The sequence below is a fragment of the Vitis riparia genome, chromosome 2 (genome assembly GCF_004353265.1).
Source record: "Vitis riparia cultivar Riparia Gloire de Montpellier isolate 1030 chromosome 2, EGFV_Vit.rip_1.0, whole genome shotgun sequence".
Classification (NCBI taxonomy): domain Eukaryota; kingdom Viridiplantae; phylum Streptophyta; class Magnoliopsida; order Vitales; family Vitaceae; genus Vitis; species Vitis riparia.
This window is the reverse complement of record NC_048432.1, coordinates 11,561,242-11,578,245: the sequence shown is the minus strand read 5'-3', so window position 1 is coordinate 11,578,245 and position 17,004 is coordinate 11,561,242. Positions and strand designations below refer to the sequence as shown.

At 34.9% G+C, this 17,004-nt stretch overlaps 1 protein-coding gene across 3 annotated transcripts; it reads left to right on the top strand.

Annotated features, from left to right (window-relative positions):
• The first annotated feature begins 7,228 nt into the window (after positions 1-7,228).
• On the top strand, positions 7,229-16,287 carry LOC117934129 (protein ABCI7, chloroplastic). 3 transcript variants are annotated; one of them, XM_034855774.1, is made up of 4 exons: positions 7,229-8,204; positions 9,077-9,336; positions 15,266-15,597; positions 16,215-16,287. In XM_034855774.1, the coding sequence occupies exons 1-3, from the start codon at positions 7,341-7,343 to the stop codon at positions 15,582-15,584; spliced, it is 1,443 nt and encodes a 480-aa protein (XP_034711665.1). In that variant the 5' UTR covers positions 7,229-7,340; the 3' UTR covers positions 15,585-15,597; positions 16,215-16,287. The 3 variants fall into 3 exon arrangements, with proteins under 3 accessions (XP_034711665.1, XP_034711661.1, XP_034711654.1); XM_034855770.1 differs by lacking the exon at positions 16,215-16,287 and adding an exon at positions 15,766-15,869; XM_034855763.1 differs by lacking the exon at positions 16,215-16,287 and having other exon boundaries at positions 15,266-15,739.
• Positions 16,288-17,004: the final 717 nt, after the last annotated feature.

Genomic DNA, 17,004 nt, shown 5'->3' with positions numbered 1-17,004 from the left:
TTAATAATTTGATTTAAATTATTAAGTAAATTAAGTATGTTTAGTAAAATAACTTAATGATATAACTTAAAGTCAAAAATAATTTTAAATAATAATTAATTTATTCTTAACTCTATATTTTTATTTTACCTTTTTATCTTTATTTATCCTAGTTACTTTCACGATCTCTTTTGTTATTCAATGACCTCCGTTGTTACTTGACTTCTTTTACCATAATCATAATTTATAACAATAATTATGTTAATTTTATTTATTTTAAATTAATTTTATCCAAAAACCTTAATACTTAAAAAAAATTAAGTAATCAACTTTAAATCAGTACTTTAAGTATAATTTAACTTAAAATCAACTTAAATCATTAAGTAATAAATATTAAGTTTCACGTAACACCTTTATATCTTTTATTTGTTGTCACGGGATGCAATGATTTTCTTTTTTTTTCCAACTTTCAAAAGAAAATCAAATTAATTTTTGAGGAAAGTTGAGAAATTATAGGGTAGGATGACGAAATATTAAACGAAAATATTCATTAAAAATATGATGATTGTGCCTAGAACTTTGAGGAAGTGTCAAAAAAGATCCAAATATAGCTCCAATCAAGACGGTCCCCCATGATAGTCCTGAATTGGCCTATCTCAGAAAAATTAAAAAAGGAGAAATCTATGCCCATGAGAATGAATTTGATTTGAGGGTGACAGAACCCACCTTTCAAATGTGAATGGAAATGGAAAGGTAAAAAAAATTCATAGAAAAGGGGAAAAGGAAAGGTTGGTTTACACCCTGGAGTAAATGGAAAGCTTGGTGATGGGTTTGGCTGGATCATCAATGGTAGTAGAAGAATTGAGACGACTGAGGAGCGGCCTTTTATAAAAGACCTCCCTGCGCCTTATCTCCTTTGTCTTTGTTGGTCTTCTGCTTTCGGCTCCTTTGTCTCATGGTGGATTGCGTCTCACTCTCCCCCCTAGTCTTTGCTCCATCTCATTATGGTGGACATGGAAAATGATTGATTTTTTCTTTTTTTAATTCTTGAAAATAATTTGTAAAATAAATACTTCTAAAATAAAAGTAAAAATGGGTTTGAGTTAAGCGATATTTTTATTAATTTTATCATAATTCACTTCAAAAAAAAAGAAGAAAAAATATATTAAAAAATTGATTTTTTTTGTATTTAGTTTCACGTTGAAAAATGATTAAAAAAAAAAAATCAAATCTTATTAGAATATGCTAAAAAAATTTATAAATTTATAAATTATTCACCTATACGTATCAAATTTGGTACAAAGGAATATAGTTTTGGTGGTGGGAGGAGGATAAAATAAACCCTAGTAAATATCAAATATTTGATTAATTATCATTTAGCATTTAAATAGATTAATTTCTTAATAATTTCAATTATAAACATACTTTCAACCTAATTCATGATTAACTTTGAAAGTTGAATGGGATAAAAGTTAAAATTTGGCCCTACTTATGAACTATTCAGACCGTGAAAGGTTTATTTCGATCAAGATTAATCTCAATGATGGACCGTAATTTTAATACATATTTAAATATTAATTATTAAATAATGATCTCCTTATAATTAAATCTTTCATAATTCATGAACCAATGATTGAATTTCCTCTTCACCTCACATGTGTCATTTCCCACATAAAAATACAAAAATTGAATAGATTTTTTTTTTTAAAAAAATAGAAATTAAGAAAAACATAAAATAAATTAATTGGTTCGTTCTTAAAAAATACTAGAAAAACAATATTAAAAAAAATAGTTTTCTCATATTTAATTTTAATATTATTTAATTATGAAATAAATTTGAAAAAATATATAAAAATAATTTATTAAATTTAAACTTATTTTTTATTTCTCTTTAGCTTTTTATTTTATTTTTTTTCTCATCATTTACTTTTCTTTAAATTTTTTAAGAACCAAACATAGTCTTAAAATATTAAAAAAAAATTATATGTCAATTTTTTTAACAAATTTTTTTAAAGAAAATAAAGCGATTATCAATAATTTTATATTTTAAAAATATATAAAAAAAAATTTATAAAATGTCGCGAGGTTTCTTGACTTTGCTTACCATGATAGGGAACGTAGCCAAAGAAATTCAAGGGGGATATGATTCCAAGCCCGCCCCGTCCTTAATGCTGATGTGAAGAGTGAGAGGCATGAGTGGATTACACTGTTAAGATAATGACTTGATGGGGGGAAGAGACAGAGGAAGAGGGGGATAGAGAGAGAGAGAGGGGGGAGAGAGAGAGAGAGGGGGAGAGGGAGAGGGAGAGGGAGAGGGAGAGGTGAATAATTGAATATAATAATTTGGAGACTTGGACCAAATAGAAAAAGGCCGCCTCCATCAAATAGCGACCTCCGCATAAAAAGACAAAATCAAATATAATCATAATTATATTTTGTTAATTAAAACTCCATTTCCTATGATTACATCAATGGATCATAAGTTACACGAGTTGACGATGTCCAAACATGTCTCGACACCATCATTTGTATTAACGCACCTGATTATCGGCTTACTTGTCCCCATAATTATATAGGCCTTTTAGTATTTTAGTCCACTACACATCAAACATTTTTCGGATTTACGACTAATTTGATTTGATTTGATTTGATTGGGTTGGGATTCGAGTAAGCATATCTGGATTTGAAAATAAAATATTTTCTTTTGTTAATTATGTCGTTCAATGAATCTCATATTTCACAACAAGGATCTGTATGCATGCATATTTGTCCATTGAGGAACATCTCGTGCCCACCAGCCATCTCATTTCAAATATCCTTATATTTAGTTTCGCAAGGTGCTAACTTAATAACTTCAATTCAAAATTTTTAGTTACTTCTATTGTGTTGCAAATGGGTTTTGATGTTCAAATGGATTCAACCCGATAATTTTAAAAGTTGGAATTAATTATCAGAGTTATCATCCAAAACATACTATGAAAATTGATAATAATAATAATAATAATATTTGTTTTTTTTTCATTTTTTTATAAAGAAAATAGAGTTTCTCTTAAGAAAATCCTCCCACGACTTCTAACTCTAAAAAATTAGAGTAATTTTCATATTTACAATTACATCCACAATTTATGATAGAAAATATTGTAGTATTTAATTCATATTGTGTGAAAGATATATGAAGAAAAATAGATAAATATCGGAGTAGAGCGGAGCGACAATATTTATCATTTAAGTTTGTATTTTTATTGTTGACGGCGAACGAGAAGTTGGAGGTGCGGGGGGCAACGTCCTCAAATACGGTTCATGGATATTTTTGAAAATTTATTATCTGGAAATTAGTATAAATATCATTTTTATATAACCCTAGTTTAAGATATAGTAGAAGTCTTCTTTTCAGTTCGGTAAATGTAGGTAATATATATGCTGAAACAAGTTATCACAAAAATCAACAGAAAACTTGCGATGATAACTAAATTGACCATAAGGTATGCTTCTATTCGGCCTGGCTTTGGTCAAGGTAGCGGGCCAAGGTGTAGAAGTTATGGCAAAACAGCTGGAGACCCAATGGGGAAAACGCCAAAAAATGTTAGCTCAAAGAATGTTTGTGTCTTCTAAAGTTAGAATTCATGCAGTGAAGTTTGTTTATGATATTTGACTGTAATAAATGATAATAGGATTGCATTGACTTTTGTAACAGAAAATCTTGATATCAGAGGTATGTTTTTGACCAGCATGCATATGGCCCATAGGGAGTCATAATTTGTAACCTTTTGTTGGGTTTGAATTGCTTATTACTTGCCTAGTGGTTGAAATTTTCAATTTTGGTGGTACTCATCTAGTTATCTGCACAAAATTCCATGTGTCCAAATCTTTGTTAGAATCTTGGGATTGGATTAACATGGGATTTTTTTATTTTTTATTTAGAGAATTTTTTTTATTATTATTATTATTTTTATTTTAAGATAGAAATGATAAAGATTAGGAATCCTTTGATTATACTTTCTAGCTTTTATTTTTTCAAAATAGAAAATGATGTGGCCGTCCATTTGCTTTTAAAATTTGTTTTTTACTTAAAATAATAAATTTTATTTGACTTTGTGAATTAAAAATAGTTTTATATTTAAAAAGGATAATTTGTTCGATGATCGAGGTTTTCAAAATATGTAAAAAGCAAATAAATTTGAATACGACCCTTTCTTTTTTCCTTTCTCTTCACTAATCGATAACTAATCCTTTCTCTTCGCTAATTAATAACAAAAATTTGGTTTTTGCATTTTTCTTTTTTTATCTTTCTTTCTTTCCCTATTCTTTATATTATGTCTGCAATTGTAATATTTGACATCGGATGGAAAAGAAAAGTTTATAACGCTACTATATATATAAACTCTTCTTAACTATATAATTACATTTTAAAATCATGAGTCATTTTGAGCCTAAAGCAGATAATATCACAACTAAACGACCCTTTATCTGAGATGTTTGATAAAACTTAATACCTATTATTTAATTACTTAAGTTGATTTCAAGTTAAATTATACTTAAGTTATTGAATTAAAATTTATTACTTACTTTTTACTTTAAGTAATAAGGTTGTTTTGATAAAATTTACTTAAAAATTATTTTAAATCATTAAATTTACATATTTTTCCTCATAAATTATAATTATGACAAAGAAAGTTGAGTAACAATGGAGATCGTGAGGGTAAGTAGGGTAAATGAAAGTAAAAAAAATAAAATAAAGATGTAAACTTAAGAATAAATTAATTGTTTTTACTTATTACCCAAATTTATTTATTTTAATTTAATTCATATTATTAAGTTATTTTAAAAAGCATATTTAATTTATTTAATGACTTTAATTAAGTTATTAAATCACTTTAAGTTATTAAGTTGGTTTATCAAACACCACTAAACACTCTTACTTAAAACTGCTTGAATTTGGGCTAGGCCTCCCAAAACCAATTGAAAAAGGCCCAAGCTTTGATTGTGATAAGGCTCAAAAGATTTTTGTTTGTTTTTTATTTTTATTTTTTGAATTCTTTGATAAAAAAAAATATTTTAAACTTAATTGGTCATGGTTACCGTTAGATAAGAAAGTAGTAAAAAAAATTTGAAATTCAATATGGTTGACCCTGTTAATCAAAATGATTTTTTATTTATTGATAATAATAAAGTAAGGTAATTAAATAATTTATTAAATTATTTAATTATTAGACTACAACTATGTAGCCCAAAATTTCGAATGAGCCCAAACCTCGAAGGGAGGAGAGAGGAAACAGCCCAATAACCCAAAACCCGATTCAGAGAGGGAGGACACGGGCCTCAGCCCAGTAATCCCTATATCTAGTGAAATATTTAGTATCCATTTTTATATTTTAAAATCAGAAATAGTAGTAATTTTTATGCAAAATTCAAGAATTCTTGGAGCTTTACATTTTTTTTTTTTTAAAAAGTCATTGTTTTAAAAAATTGAGATATAAAAAAAATTATTACTTTAAATTTTAAAAAATGACTTTTAAAGATATAAGATAAATTAATATTTTTTTTATAAGAGATTTTATTTTTTTTATAATTTATTTGATATATTTGGGATGAATAATTCCAAATTTGTTTCATATGTTTGGGAAAATTTTGCTCCATTTTAAAAAAGTACAATCGTATATTTTCAGGGCCAAAATAAGTGGGAATTTGATAAACCAATTTAATAACTTAAGTTATTAAGTAAATTAAGTATATTTAGTAAAATAACTTAATGATACAACTTAAAGTCAAAAATAATTTTAAGTAATAAGTAAAAATAATTAACTTATTTTTAAATTCACATATTTATTTTACCTTTTTACCCTTATTTACTCCAATTACCTTTTCGATCTTCTATAACCTCTATTGTTACTTGACCTCATTTGTCCTAATTATAATTTATAAAAATAAATATATCAATTTAATGATTTAGAATAAATTTTAATTTAATTTTATCAAACAACTTTACATAAAATAAGAATTAAGTAATAAATTTTAAGTCGAACAATTTAAGTATTAACTTAAAATCAATTTAAGTAATCAAGTAATAAATATTAAGTTTTATCATATACCCCCTAAATATACAACTTTTTCTACATCAAATACTTACTATATAGAAAAAACCAATTTTAATCACTTTGGGTATATGCACGAGTAGTATGAACGTACAAATTTTTATGTTATGTCTTTAAATTAAAAATGTAGCACACATATTAATATGAACTTTAATAACTAATTGAAAATTCGATAGATAATTAAATTTAGTAGAAATTCATATACTAATTTGAATGTAGTTGGGTATGGGCTTGGGTGGTACACATTAAATTTCATTGGATTTTTTATTTATCATATTTATTATTTTTGTTCTTATGTTTTACATGAACCTCCCATTCTTGAAATATGTAACACTAAATGCCATATAATAAGGTGAATCTAGCCACCTATCTTATACTATATAAACTAAAAAAATTAAATTTCTCGATATTTTAAGGTTTTAGAAAGAGTATTTAAATTCGAATTTTCTCATGTTTGATTCAAGTATATTGATAATCACTAATCTTCCATCATAAGGACTTGGATCACAATTTTGCATATGATAGTATGGGCTACTTCTTAAGGAAGAAGACAATAAAGGGATGCTCTATTCATTTCATTTAAATATGTTCGTATGTCAGTATTTCTAACTCTAAACTCATAAATGAGGGTTTAGTTACTAAGAGCCCATTACTAATATTTATCCATTTTTAAAAAATAAATTATACATATGAAATTACCAAAATACCATCTTCTACAATCTCCTAACCATCCTCTTCTTACTTTCCTTGTCTACTTCAAACAAATAATTATTCTCAAATGAATACTTATCACCACGACAATGGTGTTTGAATTATTGAACAATTTTTAAATATTTATATAAAATTTGAAAATATATTTGGATTAAATTTTTAAAGATTGTGTCATATAATTTATGAGGGGTTTGATAGAAAGTGCTTTTAAAATAAACGTTTTTTAAAAACATTGAAGTGTTTTTTAAAAACACTGTAATAAAAAAAAATCCAGATATCAAATAAAAAAAAATATAAAAATGCTTGGAATTTTTTTTTACATTATATGTAAACATACGATATCTTTGAGAGACGTTATATTTGAAATCCTTAATAAAATTTTATACCTAAAAATAATTTATAGCTATTTTTTAAAACATGACCGAACGTGCCACTATTGGCTGGACCGCTGGACACAGCAAGGTCCTTATCATCCCTCTTGGGGATGGCCGGGGTTCAGCCTTGTAGTGAGCCACGCGTAGCCTCGCAGACTTTCTGGGATCGGCCACAGCCATAACCATGGCTGCTACTTTGCTTTCACCTCACCTTCTCTTAAACCCTAAACTATCCATACAAACCTCTGTTTCTAAATTCCCAACTCCCAAATCCCGCTCAACCCCCAAAATTAGGGCAGCCTTCTCCGACCCATTTGTCCTCCAGATTGCTGAAAGCCTAGAGGACTCTCTCTCTTCTTCTTCAACCTCTTCTCCACCACCTCTCCAAAAGCTCAGAGACGCCTCCTCACAAACCGTGCTTTCTACTCCATGGCCTTCTCGCAAAGACGAGCCCTTTCGCTTCACAGACACTTCCCTTATCAGATACTCCCAAGTCACCCCTATTTCACACCCACCAACTTCAATCGCCATTTCCACCGACACCCAATTTCCCAATCTCTCCATCGTGGATGGCCACATTGTATATTCTCTCTCCAATTTGTCCCAATTGCCCACTGGCGTTTTCGTAGGTTCCCTGTCGAGCCTCCCTTCTGAAACCATCACGAAAAGGGTGTCTGAATTTGTGGTCAATTTTGAAGGGGACCTGTTTTGGTCCCTCAACGGGTTGGGCACACCGGACATGGCTGTTGTGTATGTTCCGGCTGGGTGTCGCGTGGAAATGCCCCTTCATATTGTGTATTATTCCGTTGAGGGTGGGGATATCGGGTCTAAGAAGTTACCTGTGTCAAATCCAAGGGTTTTTGTCTTGGTGGAGGAGGGCGGGGAGATTGGTGTGATTGAGGAGTATGTGGGTGTAGGTGAGAACAAGTGTTATTGGGCCAATACAGTTACTGAGGTGGTGATTGGGGAAGGGGCTAAAGTGAAGCATTCTTACATTCAAAGCCAGTCTTTGAGTGCTGCTCATATCAAGTGGACTTCAGTTCAGCAGGTGAATTACTTTTCTTAGCTTAGCTAGTTGTTGAATTTATTATTCAAAGTTGATTTTTGATCTGTTTGATTGAGAAAGCTAGGCATTTGAGTTTAATGTACATGTTAATGGCACACAAAGTAGTAATTTCAGTTTACTTTAACTTAAGGCAATTGATAAAACAGAGATGATGTGGGTATATCTTGAGATTTTATTGATTTCAGTCTAAACTTCATTCACAAAACCATTTTTGATATATGGCCCACTCTGATTTCTGCCAATATGAGCCCTTTTTTTCCCCTCAAATTTATTAGATTTTCTTTTACTGGTTGAGTTGCAAATTCTTATCATTGGACAAATCCTGGTTATTTAGCAACCCAGTATGAGGCTACACTGTCACATTATCACATCCTATTATTTGTTGGCCTTATAGTGTTATTTTAATATTGGCAAAACAGCAATTTCAGCATGAAGCTTCTTCAATCGTGCTTGAGTATTATTCCTCTATAAGAATAAGTCATATTCTAGGAACTTCAACAAAAGACCTTACCATGCAATGTTTCTACAAGATTACCATAATAACTACTTCCTGCCCTATTTTTCACAAATGGTTTGAACTTTATTATGATTTCTTTATACAAACAGTATTTACTTGTCTATATTATTATATTTAATTTTTTTTTTGCCTTACAAAACTGGAATTTCAGTTACTTATTGTGAAATTCTCAGCAACTGGTGGAATTTCAGCTTTACAACAGCTGCAATACCAATGTCCCTCAATCTTAATGTTTACTGCCTATTCAGCAATATCCTGATTAAGGCATAATGAGTATCTCCAGCAACATTAGATTTCTAAATGATTAGATTTATAAATCTGGGTTAATCATTTGTAGGGATCTTCTAGTTCCTATGAGCTTATAGAGGTAAGTACTGGTGGAAAATTGAGCAGGCATAATGTCAACATCCAGCAAGTCGGCCCAGATACAGTAACAGAGTTGTCAGCTTTTCACTTGTCTGTTGGTGACCAAACACAAGATCTACATAGTAGACTAGTCCTGGACCATCCACGAGGGTACTCCCGGCAACTTCACAAGTGCATTGTGGCCCATTCACTCGGACAAGCTGTATTTGATGGGAATATAAAAGTCAACAGGTAATCCTGTTTCATTTCATCATTTTTGGTTGTTATAGTATACTGTTGAGAGAGAGAGAGAAGAAAGACCTTAATTCTCATTAATGTAATGATCTACTTACAATTGAGAAATATATATATATATATAATATATATATATAAGGCTAGGAGTCCTAACTACCATACATGTGTCCTATATTAACAAGGAAAGGTTATACACTATAAATACATTATATTCAACACTCCCCCTCAAGCTGGAGCATATACGTCATATGCACCAAGCTTGTTACAAATATATTTAATCCTAGGACTTCTGAGAGATTTAGTGAAGATGTCAGCTAGTTGATCATTTGAATTAACAAAACTTGTAGCAACACATCCTGATGCGATCTTCTCTCTAATGAAATGACAGTCAACTTCAATATGTTTGGTCCTTTCATGAAAGACTGAATTGGATGCAATATGTAATGCGGCCTAGTTATCACATATGAGTTTCATCTGTTCATCCTTTCCAAATCTCAACTCTCGAAGAAGATGTCTCAACCATATGAGTTCACATGTTGCCAAAGCCATAGCTCGATACTCGGCTTCAGCGCTAGATCTGGCCACTACATCTTGTTTCTTACTCTTCCAAGATATTAGATTACCTCCAATAAAAACACAGTACCTTGAAGTGGAACGTCTATCTGTGGGTGAGCCAGCCCAATCTGCATTTGTGTAACCAACAACCTGAGTATGACCTCTGTTCTCGTACAACACACCTTGGCCTGGTGTACTTTTGATATATCGAAGAATGTGGATTACAGCATCCCAATGGCTATCACATGGTGACTGTAGGAATTGACTAACAACACTCACAGGAAAAGAAATGTCTGGACGAGTAATGGTGAGATAGTTCAATTTACCTACGAGCCGTCGATATCTCCCGGGGTCTCCTAAAGGCTCCCCCTGTCCTGGTACAAGTTTGACATTTGGATCCATAGGTGTGTCTATCGGTTTACAGTCTAACATACCGGTTTCTTCCAGGATGTCTAAAGCATACTTCCTTTGGGAAAGGACCACAGCAGAACTGGATTGAGCTATCTCAATTCCCAAGAAATACTTGAGTTTCCCCAAGTCTTTGGTCTGAAAGTGGGTAAAAAGGTGTTGCTTTAGTTTCTGAATACCATCCTGATCACTGCCTGTAATGACGATGTCGTCCACATAAACAACCAGATAAATACACTGCCCCAAAGAGTTATGATGATAGAAAACTGAATGGTCTGCTGTACTGCGAAGCATGCCAAACTCTTGAACAACAGAACTAAAACGGTCAAACCATGCTCGAGGAGATTGTTTCAAGCCATATAGAGAATGGCGTAACCTGCATACTAAACCAGACTCCCCCTGAGCAACAAAACCAGGAGGTTGCTCCATATAAACTTCCTCGGCAAGATCACCATGAAGGAAGACATTTTTAATATCCAATTGATAAAGAAGCCAAGAACACATGGCAGCCATGGAGAGAAGCAGACGGACAGAAGCAATCTTGGCAACAGGAGAGAATGTGTCACCATAATCAGAACCATAAACCTGAGTATAGCCTTTAGCAACTAAGCGGGCCTTAAGGCGATCAACCTGACTATCAGGACCAACCTTAACTGCGTAGACCCAACGACAGCCAACGGTAGATTTACCCAAGGGTAAAACAACAAGATCCCAAGTGCCATTAGAGTGCAGAGCAGCCATTTCATCCACCATTGCCTGTCGCCAGCCTGGATGGAAAAGAGCTTTATGGGTGCTCTTTGGAAGAGAAACAGAGGATATAGCAGAAACAAAAGCAGAATAGGGTGAAGATAATCGATGATAACTCAAAAAATTGTAAATGGGATGAGGATTACGAGTAGAGCGAGTACCTTTCCGAACAACAATGGGTAAGTCATTAGGAGAAGGCAGAGCCGGGGTAGGTGAAGCCGAAGGGATAGGAAGTGAGTCAGCAGGTGCCTCAGCAAAAGAGAGAGGAGCAACGACACGAGGGCGACGATGATAAACCTGAAGTGGTCGAGGAGGCATAGCATCAGGTGGGGAGACAATGGGAATAGGCAAGACTTCAGAAACAGGAAGAGACTCAGAAGTGGTGGAAAAGAATGGTGAGTCCTCAAAGAAGGTGACATCAGCAGAGATAAAGTATCGATGAGTCTCAAGGGAATAACAACGATAACCCTTCTGAAGTCTGGAGTATCCCAAGAAGAGACACTTCATGGCTTTGGCGGAAAGCTTGTCCTGTCCAGGAGTGAGAATATGAACAAAACAAGTACAACCAAAGACACGAGGAGGAAGGAAATAAAGTGGTTGGTCAGGGAAGAGAAGAGAGTGAGGAATCTGATCATGTAAGACAGAGGAGGGTATACGATTAATCAAATAACAAGTGATAAGAACAGCGTCCCCCCAAAAACGAAAAGGAACATTACTATGGAGGAGGAGAGTACGAGCTGTCTCAACAAGATGTCGATTCTTGCGTTCAGCTACCCCATTTTGTTGAGGAGTATGAGCACAAGAAGACTGATGAAGAATCCCATGATGAGACATAAACGAAGTAAATGGGGTTGAAAAATATTCTCTGGCATTGTCATTGCGTAACACACGAATAGAAATATTGAACTGGGTTTGGATTTCAGTATAAAATTTCTGGAAAATAGAGAATAACTCAGCTCGATTTTTCATTAAAAATGACCAAGTACATCGAGAATAGTCATCAATGAAAGTGACAAAATACTGAAATCCTAAAGTAGACGCAGTCCGACAAGGACCCCAAACATCAGTGTGGATAAGCTTAAAATGAGACTTTGCCCGATTATTCAAACGCTTTGGGAACGAGACACGAGTATGTTTCCCAAGCTGACATGACTCACACGGAAGCGACGATAAAGTGGAAAAACGAGGGACCATCTTCTGGAACTTGGAGAGACTAGGGTGGCCCAGACGATTGTGAATGAGGAGAGGAGCATCAGTGAAAATGCAAACTGCAGGAGATGAATCCGAGGTGAGGTGATAGAGGCCTTGAGACTCACGTCCCATGCCAATCGTCTTCCCCATACTCCGGTCCTGTAAGGTCACAAATTTATCAGAAAAGGTAATAGAGCAATTAAGAGTATGAGTGATTTTGCTGATGGAAATAAGATTAAAAGGACATTCAAGAGTATAAAGGACAGAAGTGAGAGGTAGAGAAGGTAGAGGAAGGGCCAAACCAATACCTTTAGCCACAGTTTGAGAACCATTAGCTAAGGTAACAGTCGGTAAAGCAGAGGTAGTAGTAATAGAGGAGAAAAGATCCTTATTACCAGATAAGTGATTAGAAGCTCCAGAATCTAGAATCCAGGGTCCAAGAGAAGATGTGTAGGTAAGGCAGGCAGAGGCATTACCAGGTTGGGCAATAGAGGCAACAGAAGCCTGAGATGCGGAAGAGCTCGGAGGCTGAGGCAGCGGAGAATCAGAGGATTGGGCCACATGGGCAGTGCGAGGAGGTCGTCCATGTAACTGATAGCAACGATCGCGAGTGTGGCCAAGTTTATTGCAATAGGTGCAATGAGGACGTTGACCTCTACCTCGGGTACCACTACGGCCTCCTCGAGAGCTAGTTTGAGAAACTAACACAGAAGAATCTGAAGTGCTATCAAATGGCAAAGTCTGAGTGGAGGAGATACGGAGGAGGCGAGTAAACACATCATCCAAGGACGGAACTGATGAACTATCAAGAATCTGATCGCGGACGGGCTCAAGATCCGGACGGAGGCCAATAAGAGTAAGAACCATGAAGAACTTGTCAAGCTGTGTTTGTTGAGCCCCAACATCAGGAGTAAGAGGCATCACAGTCAAGAACTCCTCCTTAAGAGAGGCAATCTGGCCAATATAAGTAGATAGATCCAAGTCCTGTTGGCTGAGATGGACAATAGTAGAAGCCACCTTATAAAGACGCTGGATATCATTCGTATATAATCTTTTGGCCTGAGTCCAAAATTTAAAACAAGTTTTGTAGGCCCGAAGATGAAGAAGAATCTTGGGATCAACCGATTGCCATAATACACTACATAACTGTGCATCTATCTTCCTCCACTGTACGCGGTCAACCTCAAGGATATCTGCCTCCTGTGTAATCAAGTGATCCTCATATCCTTGACCCATAAACCAAAGTTCAACAGAGGCAGACCAGGAAAGATAATTGTCATTGCCAACCAATTTCTCCGAAGTAATCATAGGAGATCCAGATATAACAGCGGAAAAAATAGAATTTTTAGTAGTCATATCTACTTATCTGGAGAATGAAGTATGTTTGGATCGAAGAGAGCCCTAATACGGCTTCAGATTGCGGCGTGGCACCACCGAAAAAGGGAGACGACCTCAGATCGCGGCGTGGTACCACCAGAAAGGTAGAAGAACACTTCCCAAGGCACGTGCAGGGATTGGAGTGGAGAAAAAGTAGTCAGAGCTTCGCCGGAAAGACTGTTTGGAGGGCCGACGGAGACAAAAATCCCCAAAAGAGGTACGTGCAGGGCTCGGATGGGAGAACCAGGGAGGTAGGGAGGCTGGTCGGCGTCAGGCGAAGCTGGAGGGGGAGGCGCGTCGCCGGAAAAGGCCTCACGCGCCCTCACGTGCCGGCGCGTGAAATGCAGCCGCCGGCAGGAAATTTGCGCGTGGACAGCGCGTGGATGCTCTTTTGGTGCCGGTGCCTTCACAAAAGTTGGAGATCTCCTCCAGGCGCTCCTTCTGGTATGGTCGGTGTCGGAAAAATACGTCGCCGGAAAAGTTCGCCAGCGGTGAGTGGTTTCTGTCGACGATCCGACTGACCGGAAAGTATTGGGAGATGTGGAAGGTGACCGGAATGAAACACGGTCACTGGAAGGTTTCCCAGAGTTGATGACATGGGAAACAGGAAAGAATTAGGTTTTCTTCCTTGGCTCTAATACCATGTTGAGAGAGAGAGAAAGAAGAAAGACCTTAATTCTCATTAATGTAATGATCTACTTACAATTGAGAAATATATATATATACAAGGCTAGGAGTCCTAACTACCATACATGTGTCCTATATTAACAAGGAAAGGTTATACACTATAAATACATTATATTCAACATATACTATAACTTTTTGGTGCACTCCTATGTGTGAATATCCATCAGCTTGATATGTTATTAAGTTGATGATCATTTTGATTTTGTTTTCACACATACATGTGTATTGATCTTTCATATCGACTTAGCTCACTTGTATACTTCTTGCGTACTTTGTGCTTCTATTTTTTTATTTTTGGCACTTATTAATATTTATATATTTCATGTTGCTTTATCCACCCAGTTTTTCATCTTGTGGTAGATGAGATTTTGCCTGTTGCCTCTAAGCACATTTGATGTCTGTTCAGGCCTGTAATAAATGGAATTTCCCTGGTTGAAAATGCAGTCATGTTATTCAAGTCATAGTTTTGCTTAGTTAACTACCTACCAAGGTGTAGCTAAGCAATAGTGTTGTCTGGAAATGAACTTGAGGTCCCTGAGTATATTTAAGTACTGTAGGGTAGAGGGGTGGGCTCATATCACCTGGGATATGCTTCACCTGCAGCTAGAATAAATGCTTGCTGTCTGGGTGGATTCTTTGTTATAAAAATAAATAAATAATGAATAAAATTTTTGCTTAGTTAACTGTTTCAGGAGACATTTAAAACATCTCTGAACTCAATAGGCCATGGAAAAAAGTAATTTGTCTGTTCCCCCCTGTGCCATAGTTGAGCTAATTGAGTAAAATGACTCACTTGAAATTTCTTTTAGTCTGAACACTCAACTTTGAAGATGCACATATAATGCTTTTCATATCCTGTTCTCACCTATATTGTTCAATGGTCACCAATAGCTTAAGGGCAGTCTAAAGGATGTTTCAAATTGTTTGACTTGTTTTTATTACATCTGCTTCCATCATGCAGATACGCACAGAAGACAGATGCAGGGCAACTAACAAGAAGCCTTCTTCTTGAGCCTCGGGCAACTGTAAATGTCAAACCCAACCTCCAAATCATTGCTGATGATGTCAAGTGTTCCCATGGAGCTGCAATTAGTGACCTGGAAGAAAACCAACTTTTCTACTTCTTGGCGCGTGGTATTGATTTAGAGACTGCTAGAAAGGCTCTCATCTTCTCCTTTGGAGGTGACGTTATAGAGCGTTTGCCTTATTCCTCGATCCGGAAGAAAGTAGAGACTCATATCAAAGCACTGTTGGAACCCACACTTAAAGGTTCCTCATGATGAGTAGTAAATGGTATATATTTTCTATATAGTTCTGTTGTTTTATTTATCATACTTGTTTAACATATCAAAGGATGTTGTCCCCTTGAAATTCTGGGCAGCTTTCTTATGGTTGAAACTGAGTGAAAGGAAATTTTAATTTTGCCATTTTGAAACATGATTCTTATGGTTGAAACTGCAGAGAATATATTGACCTAGAATGCAGTCCTCCGAAAGACTCAAGGTGATCGAACCATTTAACATTCAAATTTCTATAAAGTAATGGTGTGTTCTCAGCAGTTGGAATAATTAGTGGTGTTGTCACTTGCTAGCACCCAAGCTGCCTCTTAGGAGAAAACCTGGGATCCAATCTGCCTTGTGGCAGCTTAAAGGGCAGGTGGGAATCAAGCCTATTTTTAAGAGTTTGATTGGAGTTGCCAAAGAAAATTGACATGAAAAGTTTTTGATATTTTAATATTGTTTTTGTTGAGTTTTGGTAGTCATGACCATGACCTTGACATTTAGAAATTAGCATGATTTCCAGCTATGAAAATTTTGAGGAAAATATAGCATGAAAATTAAGGATAAGGAAAATTTCTTTTTATCTTTATTTCCCCCCCCCCCCCCCCCCCCCCCCCTTTTTTTTTACAGCCTTTCAGTTTGGAAAATTTCAAGGATTGAAGTGTATGGATCCTCTGCTAGAGATGTGGCTAAGCAGCTCAAGGTATGTATTGTATATGTATTTGGAAAATAATCTAGAATCAGGTGGTCCTCAAAATAATATAAAGAGGATCTGAAATATTGTCAACTACATAATATTAATTATTTCTTGAGGTGTTTTTAAATATTAATATATTTTATAGGGAAATCAATGCATAATTGGCTTGTGGGCCATAAATTAATATCACAGTTACCAAAAATTGTGGGCAGTGAAGAATTGAAAGCCCATGTGAAAAAGGTTATTTTCAGACCTTGAAAGAAGGAAACAAAGAACTCTTCTCTTTCAAATCAGTTTCTGAACTTTGTGTTGGATGTATACCTCACTGGCAGGGTTATATGCATCAGTAGTAGTGCTTCATTGAGCAATACAGTCCTAACCATCTGGCACATTTGGTCCTGCCATTCAGGCTGTGTCTTTGCATCTCTTTCCTTAGTTTTTTCTTTCCTTATTTCTCCTCTATTTTTTTCCTCCAAAACTGAGTTAATGCATATGTGGACCACTTTATTTGAGATCTATTTGGTTTGGGTTGGTCTTGGTTTGGGATGCTTAAATAGAGGGAGACAGATTTGAGAATCAATATTCCGAGAATGAGAAACTGTTCATGCTAGGATTTGAGAATCATCAGCCATTAGCCTTGTTACTATAAAGTCATGGCATGGGCCATCCATTGGTTTTTCATTGGTACAAGGCCCTAAACCTTTGTGGCAATTTTTGGAGTAG

Bases quoted from the DNA above. Each gene is read 5' to 3' on its own strand.
- LOC117934129 (XM_034855774.1), top strand. From the start codon at position 7,341: ATGGCTGCTACTTTGCTTTCACCTCACCTTCTCTTAAACCCTAAACTA. The intron at 8,205-9,076 runs GTGAATTACTTT...AATCATTTGTAG, and splicing joins AGTGGACTTCAGTTCAGCAG to GGATCTTCTAGTTCCTATGA. The intron at 9,337-15,265 runs GTAATCCTGTTT...TCCATCATGCAG, and splicing joins GGGAATATAAAAGTCAACAG to ATACGCACAGAAGACAGATG.